The sequence below is a fragment of the Diorhabda sublineata genome, chromosome 5 (genome assembly GCF_026230105.1).
Source record: "Diorhabda sublineata isolate icDioSubl1.1 chromosome 5, icDioSubl1.1, whole genome shotgun sequence".
NCBI lineage: Eukaryota > Metazoa > Arthropoda > Insecta > Coleoptera > Chrysomelidae > Diorhabda > Diorhabda sublineata.
The window spans coordinates 14,368,214-14,392,910 of NC_079478.1; the positions used below are offsets into that span (position 1 = coordinate 14,368,214).

The 24,697-nt window shown below is 33.2% G+C and overlaps 1 protein-coding gene across 2 annotated transcripts in view; it reads left to right on the forward strand.

Annotated features, from left to right (window-relative positions):
• Positions 1 to 21,036, forward strand: part of LOC130444008 (inhibitory POU protein) — a 104,366-nt gene extending 83,330 nt beyond the window's left edge. The window contains exons 4-6 of one of the 2 annotated variants that reach the window (XM_056778960.1): positions 13,725 to 13,890; positions 13,981 to 14,166; positions 18,988 to 21,036. In XM_056778960.1, coding sequence (XP_056634938.1) covers positions 13,725 to 13,890; positions 13,981 to 14,166; positions 18,988 to 19,388 — 753 coding nt within the window. In that variant the 3' untranslated portion in view covers positions 19,389 to 21,036. The remainder of the gene's footprint in view (positions 1 to 13,724; positions 13,891 to 13,980; positions 14,167 to 18,987) is intronic. The other variant, XM_056778961.1, reaches the window with a different exon arrangement.
• The last annotated feature ends 3,661 nt before the right edge of the window (positions 21,037 to 24,697 follow it).

Genomic DNA, 24,697 nt, shown 5'->3' on the forward strand with positions numbered 1-24,697 from the left:
TGTTTCCTTTACTTCATGAATTTGTAATTGAAAATTTATTATTGTTAAGGTTGACGAGAAGTGTTTATTATAAGTTCTCGATCAAAATTAGTCGCAACAACCATCAATAAAGTTACAATAACTCTGGACAAAAATCTAAATCCGTTTCTGCTATTAAATACTTAAAGAAAAATCAACATTGAATATAAAATTCTGTACAATTGGGACATTGTGACCGTCAATAGCATGTCATACTGAAATTATGCCTATGAATATAAAATTTTATAGGCAATCATGGCAAATGTATACACAACTATGAACATTCTGGTCTTTGGTGATAATTATATTCTAGCGATGGGTTTATATTATATGGCTTTAGCATGATTTTTTTGGGGAAACAAAAAAACAATTCTGTTGCTAAGATAATATAATAATATTATATCATGTATATTGTAAAGTGAAGTTTTTTATCAGACTGTTTTGGAAATAGAGTAGATTTTAAAAAGTAAACGAAAAATATTCCAAACCTAAATGTATTCATAGTTAAAGAAAAAAGGAAATAAAGATAAAAAACAATAGTAAAGATAATTTATTGTGATTAGGGCTCAAATAATTCGGCCGTTTCAACTGAACAATATCTGAATTTATTATGCGGAGATACGATTCAGCTCTTTAACTGTAATTCTGCAAAGTGAGATTATTTTTTCCTTTAAGCTGTCAATATTTGTATATATTTCAAAATCGTTCTGTTTTAAATAACCTCAAAGAAAAAAACATATTTTGAGATAGATCTGATGGTCTCGGAGAAGTTTAGCGATGCTGGTTACATGAAAATCATAACAATTTAGTATATCCAATAAAACACACTAACTTTTCAAAAATAATTTTTTGAAAATTCAATAAAACTTCTGTGATCCCAGAGATTGCGCTTTGTTCTGAAATGCCAGAAGTGGAATGTTTGCAATTGAAACCAAATGTTTATAAAACAAATTCATTCAATCTAAAATTTTGTATATAAAAATGCACAAATTTATAATGAAATGTGGATAAGTCTATAAGTTAGATGAGTTATTTATCTTTTATGCACACTAGACTGCATAGAAGACCAATCGCAGCTCTCCGAATATACTTGTAATTGTGTGTTGTAATATAACTTCAAATGTCACAACGTTTATACATTTGTCACAGAACAAAGTTCTCGAAAATCAAATGAAATTTAGTTATCAACTTATGGGAAAAACATGTTCTGGTTGTATTTCCGTCGTTTGGTGAACTAAACCCAGGATTTGGATTGTATACAGTAAGAGATAAGTGCGATTCGAAGCTCTTTTTTCGTAATGTCTTCATATCTTCACCCTTTAACATTTTTTTGAATGAAATATGGTGTAGATAGTACGAAAACCAAAATTTTTGCCGTTCTTTGAATGACCTGATGTATGGAATTTGAAGGTACAGATGGGTGCAAACATCAGCATAAACTGTAGAAACTCTGTCTGGACGTTTTAATTCAGAGTATCAAATATTTCCAGTTCTATAATGTTTTCTGAAAAAATAAACAGAGAACCATTCAAAGCACATCAAAGTAGAAATGATTCCAGTAATCCTGATCTATACTTGTTATTAATTCAAATATTTCAAAAACTGAGAAAGTTATTTCATCTAAATTGAAATATAGGTCGATTTTCAATTTTTATTGTTATTTAGAGATCTTGAGGAATGAGATTGATCAAAGGTATTAATGAAAAAATGGTTATCACTCTTCTTCTTCAATGGGTTACATAATGAAAATTCAATTGGCGTTGATGTGTACCTAACATTGAAGAAGGGCCCACTAAATTAAAATTATGAGACTGATAAGCGATCTGTACTGGTTCACACATGATTTGTATATGGTCTTTTGTCATATGAGATTAAAAGCCACAATTCTATATTATTCAGGTCACTATAGAAGGTTTACTAAAGGAAAAAAAGTTGGAATAAATAATCGCTTTTCCGACTTTTGTCCACAGGACGTGTTTGTCAGTGTTTCAGGCCCTCGCTGGAAGATTCGCTGCTCCGGTTGCAACTTTGACTTCAGGTTTGAAATGGTGATATTCCTACGAATGGTCAATATTGTTCAAGCGACAAGAGTGAGAGCTATTATTACTTGTAAATATTGTCTTGGTAATCTATAGATTATATGATGATTGTACATGAAAAGTTTTCATATAGCTATTTCCATATTTTCAAAAATATTATCCTATTCTTCCAATATACTCCAGTGCGTGCTCTAATGCTACTACAACTTATTCCAATAACAAAGTAACTATTATTAACCTTAGTTTACCACCAGGAATAACTTAATTAGGGCTTTAAATGTTCTATAATCAATAGAGATTGTAGTGACTTATTTTTTTCAATAATTGAGAATTTTATTAACATATTAATTTAGTTATCTATTAAAGTATTAAAAGATAGTTGTGTGATCGATTTGATTCGAACAATATTAATATTGCTCTGAACAAGCAATTAAATCTAAATTTATCCCATCCTACTCGAGTGGAAGTCACCCTTTATATATGAATGTATTCTAATATATAAGAAACATTTCCCAATGGTACACTGTACTGTCCTCTTTCGGGACAGATGCCGCCTCCCTCGTCGTGTTCTACACGTCAAATGACCACTTTACACCATTGTGAGACTTAATGATGAAATATGGCACCTCGGAGACCCGTTGAATCATTGGAATTCTGCACTGCGGAGAATATATATGGTTACCGAACATGTTTATCTATTGTTATGATAGAAAAATGACTTTGAGGGGAATTTGAAAATGGTATTTGTACCTTTTTGATGCTATTTGGAGTGAATTTAGAGAGAAAACATAGAGGTGGTAGAAATAGAGCTTGTTGAAAGATTTTAGTATAATATTCATAGAATATAACTAGGAATAGGAAGAAATAATAACATGTTTTGGTAATTATGCAGTTTAACCCCCTCACCTCTGATCACCTGAAGTGTCAATGTAAAATTTGAGGACAAAAAGTAAACCAGAGTTACGCAATATATTAAAAAAAAGATGTACACCGAAATTGTATTTAAAAGGGTTAAGAGGTAAGCAGATTTACGAAAATATACTTAATACCCTTGGTTATCAATGTCCTTCGTATGCGACCGTGAAAAATTGGGCTGCAAGCTTCAATAGAGGTAAATTTTTGCATTGAGAATGATGATGACCGATCGGGAAGTCCAGTTTCTGTGTCAGTCCCCGAAAATATCGATGCAGTTCATGATATGATTTTATCAGACCGTCGAATTGGGCTAAGACGGATATCTGAAGCACTGAATATTTCATACGAACGCGTTCGTCATATAGTTCACGTCAATTTGGACTTGAGAAAAATTGCTACAAAATGGATCCCCAAATGTTTGAATGTTGACCAAAAGCGTCCAAGTAGACTTTTTAAGCCGAATTGCCGATGGAATGGCGACACGCTAGTTCTCCCAGACCTAAGAAGTTACTTTCCAAAAATCTGCTGGAAAAGTTCTTGCTTCCGTTTTTTGGGATTGCCATGGAGTAATCATGATTGATTTTTTAGAGTAGAGTAGAACAATAATTGGAGATTACTATTCGACATTACTCACCACTCTACGGAAAAAAATTAGAGTGAAAAGACGGAGAAAGCTACCCAAACGTCTTTTGTTTTTGCAGGACGCTCCTGCACACAAATCTCATGTTGCCATGCAAAAAATTCGTGATTTACGTTCTGAATTACTAGAACACCCCCTTTATTCACCAGATTTGGCTCCGTCCGACTATCATCAATTTCCTCAACTGAAAAAAAGTTGAAAACGTTATAAATTTTCTTCCAACGAGGAGGTAATGAAAGTTGTGGAGGTCTGGTTTGCAGAGCAAGAAGATTTTTTTTTGAAAGGTCTAGAGACGTTGCAGGTTCGCTGTGATAAATGTATCCAATTAGAGGAGAATATGTTGAGTAATAAAATATTTTGACATTGAAATTTTGTTTGGTTCTATAGTAGGCTAACATATATATGTTGGGCGCGGAAATGTCACCTTCACATAGTTTTTTTAGTTTGAAAAATGTAAAAATTACATAGTGTATTACTTATACTTTACGAATATCTGATGCAAAAAGAAGTTGTAAGAAGAGGAGGGGAGTGTTCCTAGCCTAACCTAACCTAATCTAACTGAGAAATAGCACTATCGTCAATACATTGCTGAATTCCTTTTTAAACGAAGTTTCTCGTAACGTAAGTTTATGTTAGGTTAGGTTAGGAACCTCCCTGCCACTACTTACAACTTCCTTTTGGATCAGACATTCGTGAAGTTTAACTATTTAAATTTTATATTTTTTAATTTAAGAAAACTATGTGAAGATGAAGTTTCCGCGACCAACCTATATATGTATATTCTTGTTCAGCGTGAAAAACTACAACATATTGAAAGTTCAAGATGATCGGAAGTGAAGGTGTTAAGCTGCATAATTATCCAAGTTTTTATCAGTTACTTGTTGCTTCCTATGAATCATTAGAACGAATTATATCCCTGTAAAATGAAGCCTTAAGTATTGAGTAAAAAATAATTAAATCAATTCGAAATAAGAAGAAAGATTTTATGCAACAAAGGAAAAAAGCATGAAGTACAGCAAAATATTGTATCTGAGAATTAAAAAATGTACTATTTCTAATCAATCAATGTGTGTCCCTTATCTATGTCTTCTGATATTTGTGATCCCTCGCCATAATTTTTAATTATCCTAGAGAGAGAGAGAGAGAGAGAGAGAGAGAGAGAAATGCTTTATTTTCAAAAAATTGTTACAATTTGTAGACAAAAGCTTGTAAAAACTAAAAAACAAACATAAAAATAACTAAAGAAAGATACAAATAAAATAAAATTTCAATATACAGAAGAAAACCACAATGAGTAATAAAATTATAGGTAATAGTAAAAAGAAAAATTAATATATAAGTACATAGTAAAATTAAACTGCAGCATGCCCGGAATTAAATATTATTATTAGAATAGATTAGAAGTCGTAGAAGAGTAGAAAGCACTATCCAGTAAATATGCTCTCAAATTATTGCGGAATACGGGAAAAGATGATATCGATTTGATTTCAATTGGCAAGTGATTGTGTATTTTTATTGCTTTGTAAAATATTGAGCCTAACTAATAACTTAATAACTAATTCTGAGCGTGGAGTAGGTAGGCATTTAACGTCATCTGTTTGTATATTTGTTCGTCTGTTTAGATGGAGTTTTCTCTATAAAAATATTCAATCAACCTATTAACAATACGAATAAATAAAGTGTGATTGTGAAATATTTAAAAATAATAGAAATTACTGAAATTTCAAAAGAAAAAAACTTCTATTTTGCATTTTTCTCATTCTATAATAGTATTTTTGATAAAATTAACTAGATTTCACAATATAAACAACAAACAACATAAATAAATTTAATGCAAGAAGTTTTTTGTCGAAATAGAAAATAAAATTTTGATTGTTTATGTCCAAAATTTATTGAAAATAGCTCGTCTTGAACAAGGACTCAACAAATTCAATTTGTTGCTGGAACCTAAAACTTACTATTCATTACTTCAACTTGAGACTACAATTTTCATATCGTATGATCGAGTAGTTACAGACAATATGCTGGATCAAACCTATTATAGTAAAATACACGATGTGTGACCACAACACTTGTGGTACAACTACCCACACTTCTTGTCTCTTGTATGTGAATGCTACGTGTTTTGTATGAAAACCAAAGTTGCCAGTATCACCCAATTCATTTTAAAAGAATTTATATCTGTTTACTTTATTGTCACGTTTTCAATCCTTAGGTAAGGTTCCAGTCGAAGGTTCAGCCAACGTTAAAAGGTGAATGTTGGTGCATACCTTGGACGCATCGTGTAATTGTAGTACTGCATCCAGCCTTCCTTCTAATGTTCAGCCGTACGCATCGTGTAGTACCGGCTTAACACATGTATAGAGTAACTGACGATAATTATCGAATAAGTTTAATACGAAAACATGTTACATAATATGTTTTCATATTATTATGTTATGTTACCAAAAACTATAAAAAATGAAATAAATTTGAACAATTTTATATAAATATTCTCTCTTATGACATGATTTGAATAAATTTACATAATTTACATTACTGAATTGACAATACACGTTTATTGTTTTAAGTTGGGTACAATCAAATGAATAATATATTTTTTATATATCCTTATTATAAACTGTAAGTGTGTTTTGAGATGAAAGTACCAGTATTGAATGTGTGAATTTGATTAAATACTCTCCTATTAAATATAAAAAATGTAAGCATATCCAAGTTGCCTCCATTTTAATTTCTTCACATTCATCAATAATATATCTGCCTAGATTCGCCACTATTATTGCAAACGCTTTATCAACGACAATGTTGATATGGTTTATTATTTACTTATAGAAAAATATATCAACTACAGCCATGCAGATCTTAATCGCTTAGAGAGTACTGTATAAAAATAAACCAGTCAAATTAAAAAAAAAAAGCCTTAGAGATAGCGATTTGGTCAATATAAATGAAATTACCTGGATATACACTGCAAAATAATCGACTCGCAGTCAAAAGTCTCAAAAAATTTGTACGTTTCATTCTTTTTCTAATTTTAGGATCTCAAAGCCATTAGCATTAGTTTTATAATGGGTGGTCTATCCTGTTAATGAGTTATTTTTGTTTTGGTAAGAAAAAATATCAAACGAAAAGGAATCTTAAACTATAAAAAAGGGTTATTATTCACAGTAAAGAAAGTACAAGATCAAATTCGTCAAAATAATACTTTATTTGAAATTGAATTCTTCTCCTGGCCCTAATAACAGCTTCCAATCGCAATTAAGTTCCTCCTGTTTTGCGCTGAGATCAGTTTCCAACTGAACTTATCCACCTAATTTATAAGCACTTGCCAATTGAAATTAAATCGATATTATCTTTTCCCGCATTCCGCCTTCTACTCTGTGAACGACTTCTATTCTAATAATAATTTAATTCTGGTCATGCTGCATACTGCTTTAATTTTTGCTATAGATTTATTTACTAATTATTAGGTATTAGCTACAAGTTGGTTATTAATTTTAGTTTTATTCTGTATATTGAAATTTTATTTCATTTGTTTTATCTTTATTTAGTTGGTTTTATGTTTGTTTTTTAGTTTTTACAAGCTTTTGTCTACAAATTGTAACAATTTCTGACAATAAAGCTTTTCTCTCTCTCTCTCATAGATCTCATAGATCGAATAAGTTTCCTTATTTGATATTGTTCAATGTTATCTCATTTCTTCAGTAAGCGCCGTATTGAGATACGATTTCGTGGCTGGTGCAGAATTTTTCTTGAGTTCATCAATGCTCGATACGATTTAAGTCCGGACTACGCGTTGGCCAATCAATAGCAACAATTTCGACATTCTGAGAACTGTACCGTAGGGAACCTGCAGTATGTGAATGGGCATCAGGAGAAGTTTTCGTCAATGAAACTGGCGTAGGGAACAACGTGATCTTCTACAAACCATCCAGGAACCTTCTCCAAAGTCACGTTTTCTTTTATGCAACAATGCACAAATCTTTCTCCACGTCTATTGTAGACTTGTCCTCTTCTATCACACTCTGCATTCGTCGTGAACGGAGCGCCATTGATCGTCAGTCCAATTAACGTGTTCTTTGGCAAATCGTAGACGAACAGCTCGATGGGCTGGGATTAATCTGGCCTTTTTGGCTCAATGTTAGTCTTCTTCTGACTGTTCAGCCATCCACAGCCACTTCTCGCGTATCCACTTGATGGACTTGACCACCAGTGAGGGCTCAATTTCTTGATGAATCATTAATCTCTCTCGGATGTGCACATTTTTTTTCTGGAACCTCGTCTTCGATGGAAGTTACCAGTCTCTTGGTAACGACGGTAAATTCTGGAGACCGTCCCATGTTCAGAGCACTGTACATTTCTACCATTTCTAGCGAACTCTCGCCATGTCGCAATAGGGTGTCCGTTTCAGCAGCTTTATCAGTTGTTATGTCCATTTTCAGGTAGAATTCTTGTTTTTTGTTAACGAAGATGTGTACATGTTGACGGCTAACTTTTCGGGGTGAGTAAATAACCTTTTATGAGGAGAAAGTTGTAAAACCGATCATAACATATTGTTGAACTGTGGGAGCAAGAAACATTACAATATTTCATATAATTCTTAAGCTATTACCTTTTTACTAAGAAAAATACAATTTCGTGTTTAGTTTTTGCCAGTGATGCAGGGGTTTCGTCTGAATCGATTTTTTTCACTCACTAGGAGAAAAAGGTTTTTGTAAAGGTTTACTTTTTTCTATTAACTATTATCGTCTCTTTATTTCAATCGGTATAGAAAAATAGAGAACTTCCAATGAATAGGAACTTCAGTATAGATGCAAAGAATGATCAAATTTTGTTTATAAATAATTATTTTGGAAACAATAGACTTGATAGTTGAAACTTTATAAATATATCTAATATACTAAAAAGCATCGAAAGTAGACTAAATAAAGCTTTTTACGTGACAACCAGCAGTATAAACAGCATAAAGTAAAGAGAGTCCTCAGGGGAAAACACATTGTGAAACCCGTCGAGGGATAAAAAATCGAGTGAGGGGCCTATGTGTATGTCACTTGTTTTCGCTGTTTACCGAACCCATACACGCAGCGTTTGTCAAATGTTCTATGCCAACAACACGCTTTTTTGTTTTTTTCTCAAGTACTGTTTGTTTTGTATTATTTAATTTTGATACTTGCTGATCCTACAAGTTTGATTTTAGGGCTTGACGTAATGAATTGTAATGCTACAATCATTTTATTTAGAGATTTGATTTGAATTTGGAACTATATATAGGCAAATAAATGGTAATGTGCTCACGATTATTCATAATCAAATGATGTAAAAGTATATACATTTATATCACTGGCCGAAGAAAAGGCGGTAGGGCTGCTCTGGATACCTGGACAAAGAAATTCTCGACGACTTGGCCAAAGAGAGAGTTACTGAGAGTGCCCAAGTGTGCATACGGGATCCCTTGCTCGAGTATTGATGAAAAAGAGAAAAATAAAGAGGCATTAGATAAATTACATGACTGCAAGCAATCCAGAAGTAAGACAATTACAAGTCTCGTGGAAGTCGAGAAGGAAAGTACGATATCCTCTGCAACTGTCATATTCTTATGAACATATGGAGGAAAATCTTAGGATTTTAACAGCCCAACGACAATCAAAACCAACAAGGCTTGCCCATTCTTAGTAGAATATGGATGATTCTCAGATAGCTGTAATTATTACCACACAAAATTCTTAAAAATTGAACATTATATTTCTGAGTACAATTTTATCTTTATCTTAAAATTGAGCCTGTAATGTATCTCTACTGCAATTTTGATAAACACGAAACTAAAAAATTTTAACGCTACGATACTGATATTACTTACATGGTACTGATTTTCAAATGAAGAATTCAAAGTACTCTCCAAAATCTTCTCAAAAGGCGCTCTCGGGTTGAGAGAGAATAACGTTTGAAGACAAAAAATCATGGAATTTTGCAGAAAATGGGAAAACTGAGTTATGATCACAAAAACAAGACTTCAAGGGAAAGATAATATTAAACATTTCTGCAAAAGAAGAATGGGATGAAACATCCATCATAAAGGATAATGAAATATCAATTATCGCAGATGGCTCGATGACAAAATATTGGAAAGGATTCGTGACACAGCACTCTAAGACTCTGAGGTATCTGGATACTATGGAGTGAAAGGGAGATAGGCTTTTTACAGCTGGAACGAGGGGAGAGAATGCGAATAAACAAGTGCTACTACAGATGAAATTGGTTAAAGATGCTACTGAAAAAGGAATAACTCAATCATATAATGTAAAACAAAAGTGATTGTACCGTATCCAGATCGATTGGACCCCGCATCAATGAAGATAATACAAAAAATATAATAAAATTCATGAAATGCTCAATCCAGAAGACCGTTGTGGTGTTCCCTGAACATTGAATTGTTGACATAAGAGTCCATAAATGGGGAGTGACAACAAAGAATGTTACGGTGGAGAAAAGACAACCGATTATCTGCTCTGCCGGAGAAATGAAATCAAATGCTGGGGGACAACACAATAGAATGAAATTAGTAAAAAAATATATTATGGTGATGATTTGATTACTTAGTAAGCTAAGTTTTTAAATCCTGGAAAATAAAGGGTAACACAATGGGCTTCTGGTTTCCGAGTGAGGCACTACCAATCTAGATCGAGGTAGTGCGTACTAACCTAACATAACTTACCTAAATCTTGAGTTATAAATTCTGAACTATCATGAATTAACGATCTTCCCATTTTATTAATAGGGTACAAATTAAACTGAATCTAATATGAACTTATGAGTGAAATTAACCAAAATTAGTAACAGATAAAAATGTAAATAACAGAAATTCAATTTTTATATGATCAAATATCTATGTACATATATTTTATATTTATTTAGTTATTTTTATGTTTGATTTTCAGTTTTTACAAGCTTTTGTCTACAAATTATAACAATTTCTCTTTCTCTAATAGATAAAAATCAAATTAAAATAATGAAAATCCTTATTGAATCATTTCTTATTTTTTTTCAAACATATGAAATTACTTTGAATTTTTTTGTTTCATCACTGACTACAGAATTTCTACGTCTTTCTGACGCTTAGTGTGAAACAGACTGAATAGAAAAACAGCCGTAGAAACGTTATCTTGAGCTCGTTGACAGGATTGACAGAAATTTTGGAACTCTAGATAACATCCAAAAGACTGTGACTAGCTAGAAGCCATACTTTTAGGGCTGCTTCCAAGAATGAGGACAACGACTCTAGCAGTACATAGCGCCTAGAGAAAATATTTTGTTGTTTAGTTAAGGTAAATGTCAAATCGGGCTCATTACTTTCTTACCTACACTATACAGTTGGTTGTCGACTTGCATTCAACTGTCAAACATACCAAAAATATATTTTTTATAACAGTGTGATTTGGTTAATGTATAATAATAGAGATGCTGTCTCTTTTGCTCAAAACAGTCATACGTCAACATATTTATTAACAATTCAAGACAGTTCCTGAAAGTACAGATTCATTTGTAAATAAATTCAATTAGGATTTTAATCTATAATGATGTTCCAAATTGATAAAACTTTGAATGAATGATTCAGCTCTTCATATAGTCCGGGAGCCAGGTGAAAATTAGGTCAATTATTTCCTTTCGAAACTTAATTGGTTTTATGCTACAGAGAGTTATGTAATTAAGTCTAGTGAATGTCAGCTGTGACTCGGTGGGCTGGATAAGCGGTTGTAGTCTCCCACGCACGACAAAAAAAGAAATTCAGTCATTTCCTCCCAGCTGAAAATTTGTAGCAGTGAGTCGAGGGAAACCTGGTCAGCTGATGCATTAGATGCTTCCGCTGCTTGGATGCTAGTTACAGTTTCATAAATTTTTAGTTAAGAGGAAATGACTAAATTTCTTTTTTTCCTTATCTCATCTCACCCACCGAGCCGCAGCTGACGTTCACTTGGCGTTATTATACAATTTTCTGATGCATTCTACTAATTATATCTTAAGAGGAACTTGATCGTGTATTTATGTTGCTGGCTCCCAGACTAATAGTTTACCGATTAATATATCACTGATTCAAATTCATAAATAATTTTATAAATAGTGAAAGGATATTCGCAAATATTGATGAAAATTTAAACTGATCGAGATACAATTAATTTTATATAATTAATCAAATCTTTTAATATGGAACATCCAGGATATGTTTAATTGACTTATTTCAAATCATTATAATTACAAAAATGATAGCAAAGCCATCAACATAAAATAAATTATTGATATTTGATATGTGAGATGCTTGTTTTATCTTTCTTCGTTAGATTGGTCTGTCATACGTTATTATAACTTCAGATATTTCATTGGAAATAATTAGATACTAACAGATGTGAGGAGGTTTGAATAATAAAAATTGTAAGTAAAAAGAACTTGAATGTATGTTATAATTTTAATAAATTTTTAACTGAACACTAATTATAAAAGAAATAGCTAACATTTTAAAACAGGAAGTGGAAGGTGTTTTGAAAAGAGTGAATTTTGGTTAATTCTATTCTCCCAGTCAGATACAACGTTTGGAACTCTTTGATACATAATAGAAATTATATGATATCGGCTTTCTTTTGGGTTCATTGTGATACTATTTTTTCATTACCAAAATATTGTAATTAGTTCTATACAATAATTGTTTCTTGATTCAGGTAACGTCATATTTTTATTGGGCTCTTTGGTTTAGGCAAAACAACATCTCCAAAATTATCACTCAATTTGTCTCGCACATTTGAAAAAAAAACCACGAGACTTTGGATTTTTTCATACATATAACACTTAATAATTAGTCAAATCCTCATTTCATTTCCAGGAATCATTATTTTCACACTGTTGTTCTGTTTCTACACTTGATTATAGATCATATAATACTCCCCAGAAAAATAATCGAATAGTATCTTCAAACAAGGACTTATGTTCACTTATGAGCTCTTTTCACTATAAATATTCCCTCTAAGTTACTTTAAATACGGAGACCTCCAATTTCTCTCCAACTACACTAGTTCTTTCAGTTTTGAGCTAGTAGAAAAAGCGGAACGTGTACCTCTTACATTAATATATCTAAATGCCATTTTTCATGAAATGCAATTTATACTATTTAATTAAGATAGTAAGGTGCAGAAATATCGATCATCGAAGCTAAAATTATCGATATTATTGCGTATGTACATCGAATAAAAATGGTACCATCGATTTTCTGCCTCAATGTTTAAACACTCAGATATACAAAATATATAATTTGATTCTTTAAATTGTGGAACAGATAAGTATAGTATTAGGAATTACCACTACGAGAAGATGAAAAAATAATTGGGGACCAAATTTGGCGCTAAAGCTAACAAAAAAGTACTAAGATTCATTGAGCATAAAAGTTCAACTGTATCCTTTAACTCTCTTTTCCAGACTAGAAGAAAACCCGAAGGAAGAGATGAAATCAGCAAATCCTAGTTCAAAGTTGCAAGAGAATATCTGAGTGCGTACTTCTGTTCCTCCTGAAAGGTTATTTTGACCTGTAAATACTACATCCTAAGAAAACACATCCTGAGAAACTCTTGGCAAAATGACTATTTTTAAACTGCCTTCCAAAACAGCTCTGGTGACGAAAGTTTCTAAAAATGATAAAAACACTAGAAAACTAAAAAAAGCAGACTTTGAGAAACTCTTCCAAAATGACTATTTTTGAACTGCCTTCGAGATCAGCTTTGGTAAAGGAAGTTTTTAGAAATGATAGAAACTACATAAAAATAAATAGACCCTGGGAAACTCTTGTCAAAATGACTATTCTTAGCTGCCTTACAGATCAACTTTGGTGAAGGAAGTCTCTAGAAATGTTAGGAACTACATAAAAAACTGACCCGGAGAAACTCTTGCCAGAATGACTATTTTTAAACTGTCTCTCAGATCAGCTTTGGTGAAGGAAGTTTCCAAAAGTGAATGAAATGAGATGAAAAATTAATAAAATAGTATTATTACAACAGTTTCTATTATCTTGGTATATTTTCTGTTCTAATTTTATCGCCTTCTAGATTAATTAAAATATTTCTACATTGTTTCAGATGGGTCACATGGACGGCCTCGAGATGCTAGATCCGATATCATCATCTTCCATGACGACGTTAACACCAATGTCGGAAACACCGACGCATATGCATTCCTATGGAATGAACCATGTCATGAACCATCATCATCATGGAGGCCCTCTTTCGGGTCACAGTGCCCCAGGTAAATATTTGAAGATCACTTTTAGATTCTATTCTAATTGAAAAACTATCAATATTTCCCTTATAGTAGATGAATTTTTATTTTTTACAGGACATCATCCTGGTCATCATGGAGGGCATCCAGGAGCACATCATCCTGCCATGGCTGCCGCTGCCGCAGCAGCTGCGGTTGCCGGCCTGCATCCAGATGCCGATACCGATCCCCGAGAATTAGAAGCGTTTGCTGAGAGATTCAAACAAAGAAGAATTAAGCTGGGGGTCACGCAGGCCGATGTAGGTAAGTTACAAGGCAAGTTCGATTTTTTTCCAAATTTTCATACGCTCTAGTAACTGATGATATTTCATCATCTTGTATTAACTATTCTATCACTTAACTAGAATCAAGATATTGAATCAACATAGTGAACAGTTAGTTTGAGAAAACAAAATATAGGATCATTTCATGATTAAGACAATTTATGATCTTTTATCATTTTATCTTCAAAAAATTGAGAGCTCGTAATTCCAAAAACAATAAAATAACAACTTAATTTCTAATTTCCATGTCTGTAGTTTCGAATTTTTTTTTATTAATTAAATGCTTAATTAAAAATCTTCAGTTACTAAGAGATTTTATTCAAAATTTCAGCGCATAAAACTTGTTAAGAATCGATACTTTCATTTTGTATTCAAAGAAACCATTAGTTGTAACATCACTCAATAAGTTGTGTGACTGACAGGCACTGCCATTGTCAAATCCATACGACGTTTTCAATCCCAGTTTTCAAAAGACTAAGTGTAAAATTTCATGACATTTCGATTAACCAGAAAAAAGTAAAAGCCATTTAAGTCAAACTCTACTTTTAAGTTATAATTGCTTCTTCATAAAAAAATACTGTACAAGCTCAGCAATGGCTTCAAAAGTGTTATCCGACTCGATTCATTTGTTATTGGTTTGCTGAATTTAAACGTGGTCGTACAGACATCGATGATGGTCATGATTTGGTCGTCCAATTGAGATGGTTACTCTAGAAAACATAAAAAAAGTCTAAAAATTGGTTATATCTAATGGTAAATTGAAATTGCGTGAGATAGCTGAGGCCGTGAAGATATCAGAAGGCAGTATGTTCACAGTTATACCTGAACATTTAACCAGAAAAAAGCTTTTTATAAAGTGGGTGCCGCGTTTACTCATAGTCGATTAAAAACCACAGAGCAGTCTTTGATCGAATAAATTAGATTTTTTACGTCGATTTGTGACAATTGATGAAACATGAGTCCATCCTGACTGCAGCCGGTGAACCACGTCCGAAGCGTCCGAAGGCAGAATAGTCAGCTGAGAAGGTAATAGCTTCAATATTTTGGGAGGCGCATGGAATATTGCTGAACCAAAAGGGAGAGACGAATACCCCTTAGAGTTGGATTGTTTGAATTCAAAAATCAAGGAAAAACGGACACATAATATGTCAAAGGAAAAATGTGATGTGCTGAGTTGAAAATAATTATAGTAAGTAATTATAAAATAATGCATAAGCATTTGCGTTCTATAGCCAAATATAAAGAAGAATCAACATCTCTGAAACTCCCAAAATGTGGAAAAATAAGAATTTTCACTCAAAAAGAGCTAAAGACAGAGTCGTACTGAAAAAAAGGTCAAGAATACCGAAAATCGAAAGTGTCCTAAATATATCCCAAAACAATGTAAGCTATATAGAAAAAACACAATTTCGCTGAAAAAGTCCTGGTCTTGTTTGAGATTTCAGCAAAAGGGATACCCAGAACTTATGTTAGTCAGGTAAGGAAGGAAACTCTAGATTCTGAAAGATATATTAACAACTGCGTAACTAAATTAGTCAACATCAAGTTGGAGATGATATAATATATTGACGCAACGGTAACTTAAAATTGGCTACATTAACATAACAAACCTTTTGTACCAAAACAAGAGTAGCCTCCTAATTTACTTCAGGATCCTCCATTTGAAAATTTTTTGGCATTTTCATTTCGTTTGTATGATAGAGGGTGATAAGAGGAAACTTAAGAACAATCACGCTGTAGAATTTTTAGAAAAATACACGAAATAGGTATACAGTCGTCCAACACCTAATGAGAGAGTGTTTGCAAAAAATTTTGTTATGCAGCACCTGACCCCTACATTTTATTCAACTGTTTCCGTTAGTAGTGGCACTTGAAAATACCTTTAGAAAAATTAGCTATTGTGTGCCAAAACTATTGGGACATAAGTCAGTATTGCAATAAAGCAAATTCCGTTGAATTGACCCCAAGGCAATACATTTTCTCAGAGGAGTAACGAGGGCTTTTGCTGCCCGAAGTCGACCAGACATTCGTCCCCACTTATATGTTGCTGTCAAAAATCGTGGAATAATATGAGGCTTTCTGAATACGAAACTTTGTTTCATAATATTATTATCATCTAGTTTCAAATAGAATTGGTATCGATATGCCCTCTGAGAACAGGATTGTAATTTGCCTTTGTCAACAGATGCACTAATTTACTACGTCTGTTAGTGCTACTATTGTCTTTTCTCATGTGGTTACATAGCACCAAATATATTTTCTAAGAGAAATGTTATGTTATTTTTGCTTTTTCCTTCCATTTGCAGAAATTTCAGCTGTGTTGTTCACTTTATAATTTACCAAAAGATTTAAATCAAACCCGGAAGAGAGAGCAAAACAATGAAACTTTCGAAATAGAATATTCAATTCAAGGACATAAAATATCTACTATCAGTTGTAATAATCCATCTCAATACTACTCTACATCATCTAATATCAGCCAGATTATATTTATGAACCATATTGGTAGATAGATTGAGTTTAAAAAACTTTTTCCTCATAAGGCACCTAAAATGTCTAATTATCCATTTCAAATTTTCTTTTGTATTTTGTCAAGAGACATATCGAGAACGTAAGTTTCTTGGCGCTGTAAGGTGGATAATTAAACAACTCTCAGTCAAATTCCTTTCTAGGATCTTTTTTATGATTGGTGGAAAATCTTCCTAAGACCTAGGAAAACAGCCCTTATCATCAGTGGTGTTGCGTTCCCTTCTGGATAAGCCTAAAGGGTCAAAAAGTTCACGCGAGCGCCTATCAGCTAAAACCCTTCCACCTCTGTCTGTTCTCTAACCATGGCTCATGGCTAACCGTGAAGGCGGCATTTCATTTGCCATGGATTTAGTTATTGTGGTTAATAATATGAAAGTAATACAAAATATTTCTGCTTTCTTTATTTATTCATTCATATTTTACCTTTTTTATTTCTTATTTCATATTTTCCACTCACTCTGTTCTCTTTTTTTCTCTCTTCTCATCCTAGCTTTTTTGCGGGGCAACATAGTTTGGATTATGTTGTCCAGATCAATAATCAATATATTCAATAGTACACTGAGTCTTGCTTTTGCATTCTGAAATCTCATAAAGCGGAACACGGTGTGCTCTGCGTCGCCTCTTTCGTATCCACAATACATACAGCTCTCATTCCCCTTTTGTCTATACGTTTAATATACACTTCAAAACTCCCATGGCTTGTAAGGAACTGAGTATTATAGTAATTGATCCTCCTCACTCTTACGTCTCCATTGGGCTTTCTCTGTCATACTATACCACATCCTCTGCTATTTATCCATTGTTTCCATTCTAATTGCTTTTGAGAGGTGTCCTTTCCCTCTTCCATATAAAACCTTTGTTTTTTTTTTCTTTCGAACACTCATTCGATATAGTCTGTGAATCTCAGCCTCTCGTCAACATGTATACCTAAATACTTTATGTATCTGACTGGTACTATTTCGGTGCCACATTCTCGTCTGTCTCTGCTCACTTTCAATAAGGATCACCTCAGTCTTTTGTCTTGCAATCTCCAGTCCAATTTTTTCCATCCGTACTTTCCTAATCGCATTACTCCCTTCGTCCCTTAGATCATACGGATTTTCATTCTCCAGGTAAATCAGCAGGTAGCTGCAGCTGGAGAGTAATACCCTTACGACTTAAGCGAGCCTCATCAATAACAAGGACTTTTTTTTGAAAGTAAATATCCTGACGCAAAATGAATCGACATCAATTCACCCCCCGAAATATGTCTTTTGGGTAACAACTTTTGCACTTTTTGAGCATGATATGGATGGAGTAAATTACGTCTAGTAGCTCGGTGTACAGATGATCATGGTAAGCCATTCTGTCTAGATAGAGTTCTTGATATTATTGTCCTTTCTAGTGTGAAATTTGTTGTGGGTTGAGGACTCAAACTAAAACTATCTAAGAGTTTTTTTCCAACGTCTCGATTCTGGTACAAGATACTTGACAAGATAATTTTTTCTTCGTGCGGAATATGTACGTTGTCTACGACTGCCGTCGAATAATTTAAAAAGATTGAAATAATACTTTCATTTCGCATACACATGTGAATAGGACTTTCTCGATTAACACTATAAAACTGTCATGTTTCAGGAGCCCATCTATTAACATTAGATAATGTTTGTAAGGAACCCGCGATTAGGGAACATTCTCCAATATCCTTACTCGCTTCTTCTACAGTTTCCTTCATAGAACCTAACACCAATAATATCTCTTGTTGGCTACACGAGAACAGTGTATTCTATTTTGGTATTTTTAATATTAAGGGTTGCGAAGAAATTAATTTTTTGACAAATTTGGGACCCTACTTTGAGGGCCTATAACCCCTTGGTATAGAAGGGAATTGCCCTCAATTTTCGTGTTTTGGGCTTACCCATATGTTTCTTCTCTATGTTGGTTTTTATACACGACATTCTTTATATAAAAGATTTGATGTTGAGCCTAAAAAGTAGGTATTTGTGCCAAAAAATCTGCTGCTGGAGCTTTGTTATTTACGTTCCATGTATTTCAATTTATTTCTTTTATAACATGAAGTCTTCAAATAACCAATTTTTGATTTTGATCTTTTCTATTCAAAGTAATCTATACAGTGGATTAAAATTTTGAGCAAATCATTTCAATTCAAATGCAATATTCTAATGAATGTGAAAAATATCGAATTTTTTTAAATAATTTTATATATAAAGCAAAAGTGTCGTTTTCTAACAAGTTCCGTTTGACGAAACTACAATCCACCTTCTTGTTACAGGCAAAGCATTAGCAAACTTGAAACTTCCAGGTGTAGGAGCATTATCCCAATCTACTATATGCAGATTTGAGTCTCTTACACTAAGTCACAATAATATGATAGCTCTCAAACCAATTCTTCAAGCATGGTTGGAAGAAGCGGAAGCGCAAGCCAAAAATAAAAGAAGAGATCCAGATGCGCCGAGTGTTCTTCCAGCTGGAGAGAAAAAGAGAAAAAGAACTTCGATCGCAGCTCCGGAAAAACGTAGTTTAGAAGCTTATTTCGCCGTACAACCGCGACCGTCCGGAGAAAAAATCGCAGCTATTGCTGAGAAATTGGACTTAAAAAAGAACGTCGTGAGAGTTTGGTTCTGTAATCAAAGGCAAAAGCAGAAACGTATGAAGTTTGCGGCACAACACTGACCGGAAGTTAACTTCGGGTTTCCTGTAAATTAGTAAAATAGTGTTAAGTTGAATCCCGTTGAAATAAACTGACGATGTAGAAACTCTCCTAGTCAAGAGAATACACGTAAATCTATATCGTTATTGGGTGTGAAAGTAGCCGGATCGACGTAGTGACAAAATCAGATGTTGATTGACTAATAGTGAAGTGATTTTCCACAGTTTAGATCCATCTCTAAAAAAAGTCGAATTCTGATAAACTTTATTCCTTCATAATGTTATAATGAGACTATTTTTTTAAAAGTTTCTTATATTTTTCATATATTTGTGTAATAGTTTTTTGGATGATGGACCTAGATACATGCTTTTTAGCCCATTTCGCTAAATTTCAATAATGCTCAAAGCACTGTAAATAATAGTCAACACAAGTACCTTGAAAATGGGACTGCTTGGAAACGGTCGCGAATATATTGAGTTAAATTTTGTTCTCGTCCGTTTTAAGCTATGGGCATGAAACATTCATTTACAACACTGTTATACGTTTGCTATTAACAAATCTGGCAGTAAATGAACTAATACTCATAAAAACAAGAACAGTCAAAGCAAAACTACTACCGCAGCTTCCATATTAGCCTGTAAAGAGGTTGAGAGATATGAAAATACAGAAAATTAATATGAATAGAGTGACTGACAAACTAATGACATGAAATGAAACAAAAAAATAGATAGAAAAAAGGAGGCTAGGTAGGCATTTCCTTTTCAATTAGTGATTCCACAGAAACAATAAAAAATTAACTCCGACTATAATTTCAAACATTTAAAATACTTGTGAATATTCTATAATTTCAAACAATATATTCTACTGCGGCTGTTTTTGAACAGAAACATTCATTTGTAAAATATATTTAAGAATAGTACAACCTTTTTATACAAATTGGAAATGATTGTTTTACGATGTTTTACAAATACACTCTGTGAAAAAGGTAACGCGTCCCATAAAAAATTACAGGTATTTCGGTATCACTCACTTTTTCCTTTTTTCGTTCAAAAATATTATGTACATTAAACTTGGGAACAAACTGTGAATATAGAAGGAGTCAGAAGTACGTTTCTGGGCTTTATAACGCAAACTAATATCCGATTTTCAACCCTCCCGTCTTTGCGGTAAAAACACGTAACTGCAAGACAATTACAACATGTCTTGGCCAAGTTTCGGAAAGTACAAAAACCCTAATAAATGTCGTAGAACTACAGGAAGCCTTCAAATTAATCCACTACTAGTGTATCATGTTGAAAATCGAAATCAATGAAGAGAAAACCTAATCAGTAGTATTCAGAAAAAAATGGACGAAATCACCCAATTAACCAAGTTCAAATACCTAGGAGTCATCCTTGAACAAGAACCACATACACAAGGCGAGGAAAGCATCTACTGCGTGGGGATACACTGCCAATAGTAGTCACAAGAGGAATATTAATCTAAGGTGAACAATGAACGCGTTTCGGTACATGAGAAAGAAGTTGAAAGAAATCATGGATGACAGCGCCATGTGAAGATTCAAAGAGCTGAGAACCAACCCCAACATACAGTTGAGGAAATAAAAAAATACTATAACAATCATTCAGAGCTGCAGAATTTTTTAGTAAAAAACGGAGTAGGAACAAATGGATCCACTACTAACAATCGTGTTTATTTGTGTAAAGTATTTGCCCCTTCTAGAGGCTGTAAAAAGCATAGATTCAACAGGAAAGTCAAACGAGAAATGAAGATAATAATCTCACACCTTTACTGACATATGGAAGCAAGACGAACATCGAGCCCCAAAAAAAGACCGAAGACACCATAGGATGACCCCTAGGAGCACCGTACAGTTAATTTGATAAATCAATTGGAAAATTGATAACCGAAGTAACATACTGAAATTAGAGAATGAAGTTTGGAGTTGGGAGTCGAGTATTGTTTACCTCGTATACAAAAATTTTAAAGGATATTCAATTATGCTTTGGGACAGAAAAGATGATTAGTACCGATGAATAGAGGATTTTTAGCTTCTGATGGATCACGTAATCAAGTTCTACGTTCTATTTGTTGAAGTTGACTTTATTTCAATGGCGCTCTGGTATCATCTTTGGAGTATCTTCATGAATAATATATTCTTATTTCAATCTGGCGAACCAGTAACCCAAAACCAACCTCATAGATGGTACTATATTAATGGAATAGTGTAAATTCAAAATGTACTACTAACTAATTAGCAGAATATCCAGCATCTATGCCATAATTTGGATCACTTGAGAACATTGATTGAAATTATGCCACAACGGTATTAGGATGTTATAAGGGTCAGGTAAAACTACACCTCTTAGTAATTTACTTAATAAAGCTATTATTTATTTTTGTACTGTGTTGTTGGTCAATATTTAATGTACCGTGAATGATATTGACAGCGTATGAAACTAAAATTTGAATAACACGAGGTCTGGCTATTAAATAACGAGACTGCGCGACTAGAGAGCGCCCTAACTGGAGGGGGTAAAAACCGTATAGTATATTAGAATATACTATAGAATATATAGAATAATTTTTATAACAAAACCCTTTTTTATAACCAGTCTCGTTATTTAATAGCCAGACCTCGTATATACAATTCTTCGCATTCTTATAAGTGACGCGATACTTTTCTAACTGAGTGTTATATATTATTAGTAACTAAAAATTGTAAATAATTCTAATCGACATTATTTCTAGTCATTACCAAGCAATAGTTAGTTTATCCAGAGTATTTATCAAGTTTGTAGTCTCACTTTATCTCCTCTTTATTATTATTCTTCCTATACCGTGTCATTTATCAGTGAACTGTTACCTCTACCTACATTTTATTGTCTATTTTCCATAGATAGAAACAAATTTCTGTTTAAAAACGATTTCAAAAGTTTAGGATGAGAAACCATATTTTTTGAGTACATTAACACTGTCAGCACTACATCCGATAGTTATTCATCGGACCCAAGTATAAAGACTCACACCTATTATGCATCCTTCCGATCCGACTACGATCGCACATTCGGACTAGTGTCTAAGAGGGAAATGACACTAGAGTTTGAACAGTGTAGTTCACACTTTTCCGACACGGGTCCGATCTTACTCCGATTGTGCTCCTATCGTGCAGTCTCCTTTAACGGCTGCAGTACGCGTGTTTGTTGGAATTTGTGGAAAAATTATTGAGTTTTTGAAGAGATTTCTTACTAAATTGGCGATAATATGGGATATAGAACCAGAAAACGTCGTATCCAGCCGGAGCTGCAAATCAGAAAAAACCCGGAAGCGTGTAGGACATGTGTGCTCATCTTTTCGCACAGATCCGTTCTTTGGAGCAAAATCGGACGAGATTCTGATCGGAGTGGTGTTTGATAGTCTAAGAGCTGGTCGCCACTTCAACTAAGGTACTCACCACAGAAGTAAAATTTTTTGTATGATTGATTAAATTATATTCAAGTATCAAAACGTACTTCTGCTTGAGGTGGCGCGGTTGCAAGAATACTCCCTTTATTTTTATAATTGTAATTTTTTTTATATATTGTTTCATACCTATGCTGTTGACATATGTTAATTTATATTATCTGGAATCCATAAAACATTGGTAGAAGATTCTCATGGTTGCAAGTACCTGCCAGGTGAGTGTGAAATTGTGACAAACGAACGTATTTTATAATATACTTGAACAAGTCTGCCATTTACGTATATTTTAATCCATACCTTTTTAAGCGTGTAAAAAAATTGTTTTATAACTTATAAATTTTATATTATTATTTTTAATGACAACAGCCAAATCTATATTATTTGTATTATTATTTTAGTCTAATTGATGTATATATCATATATCAAATTCATTTTGAACATTTTTTTACCTGAAACAGAAGCTTCTGATTGATTTTATTTCAGCAATACGTCGTAAATAGATGATGGTACGATATTTCCTTCTTGCCATTTGAAGTTATATTTATTTTCAACCCTTATCCATCCATAATCTTCTGGTGTCTGTAGAAGTAGTTGTGTCAGTTCTGCTCCTGCTTTGGCAAATGAATTGTTCTAAATTTTTGAATATACCATTACTACGTCCTGTTAGTTGAAATGAGCAGTTGAAATGTCCGTTAACGCTTTCTGATAAGCTGGCGTTTTTTTTTAGATTTCAAAAGGCTTCTTCTTTGCTCGTATGAAAAAAGGATTACAATCGCAATCCGTCAGTGCATGGAACCCCGGAAGGTCTTTTCTTGTTCCCGATGCCATATTCCATGAAAATGTTTAATGATGAGCTTGACAAATGGTTCATGTTTCTCAGCATTATCATTAAAATATCTGTATCTGATGATTTAATTAAAATATTGGTTGATTGATCATTTTCAATTTGATATATATGATGGACGATTTTGGTGTAAACTTCTTCATGATCCAGGTTCGTTAAATTTTCTTCAATTATTGCTATTAGAAAATTATTTCGCACTACATAATTATAGCAATGTAAATAGTTTAAGTTAATTCCTGCAGTTCCGATGAAAGATATTACTTCATTGGTACTCTAATGCTGAATTAAGAAGTCTACAAGAGCTTTTTTGAATAAAATATTTTCTAATTTCTTTCCAAAATCGACTGGTCTGCTTTCTTGACGCTTTTGACGCTCGTAGTATGATCGAAGATAATATCAATCCGCGATGCTTTTGTAGCTGTGATAGTTGACAGTATTTTTTTTTTATATTTCCAAATGTATTAGGAATATTTTACGTGAAATGCAGTAAATAATATCCATCGAAAACAACAATATCAAACTCTTTGGGTGATTCTGTATGTATTTCTCTAAAATAAAATAATTATTTAGAATAAGTATTTAGAACCGAGAAAATTGCCAGCTTTTTTACATCTGACAGGTACTTGTAACCGTGTGAATCTTCTGTCAATTTTTTATAGATTCCAAATAATATAAATTGAAACATTATGCCAATGGCAGACGTGTGAAAAAATATTTAAAAAGAATACAATTATAGAAATAAGGGGGGTATTCTTGCAACTTCGCTACCCTAGGCAGAAGTACGTTTTAATACTTAAATATAATTTAATCAATCATACAAAAAATTGTAATTTTGTGGGGAGTACCTTGGTCAAGGTGGCGACCAGGTCTCGGACTATGACAAGTGTGTCCAGGCCTCAACCCGGGCCAACTTGGTCAATACACAAAGTAGCAGTCGATTTCATAGCGAATACTAAACTGTACTATTCACAGTTTCCTTCTATAACCATATCTGAAATTCGAAGTTGTCTTTAATCAATAGTTTCA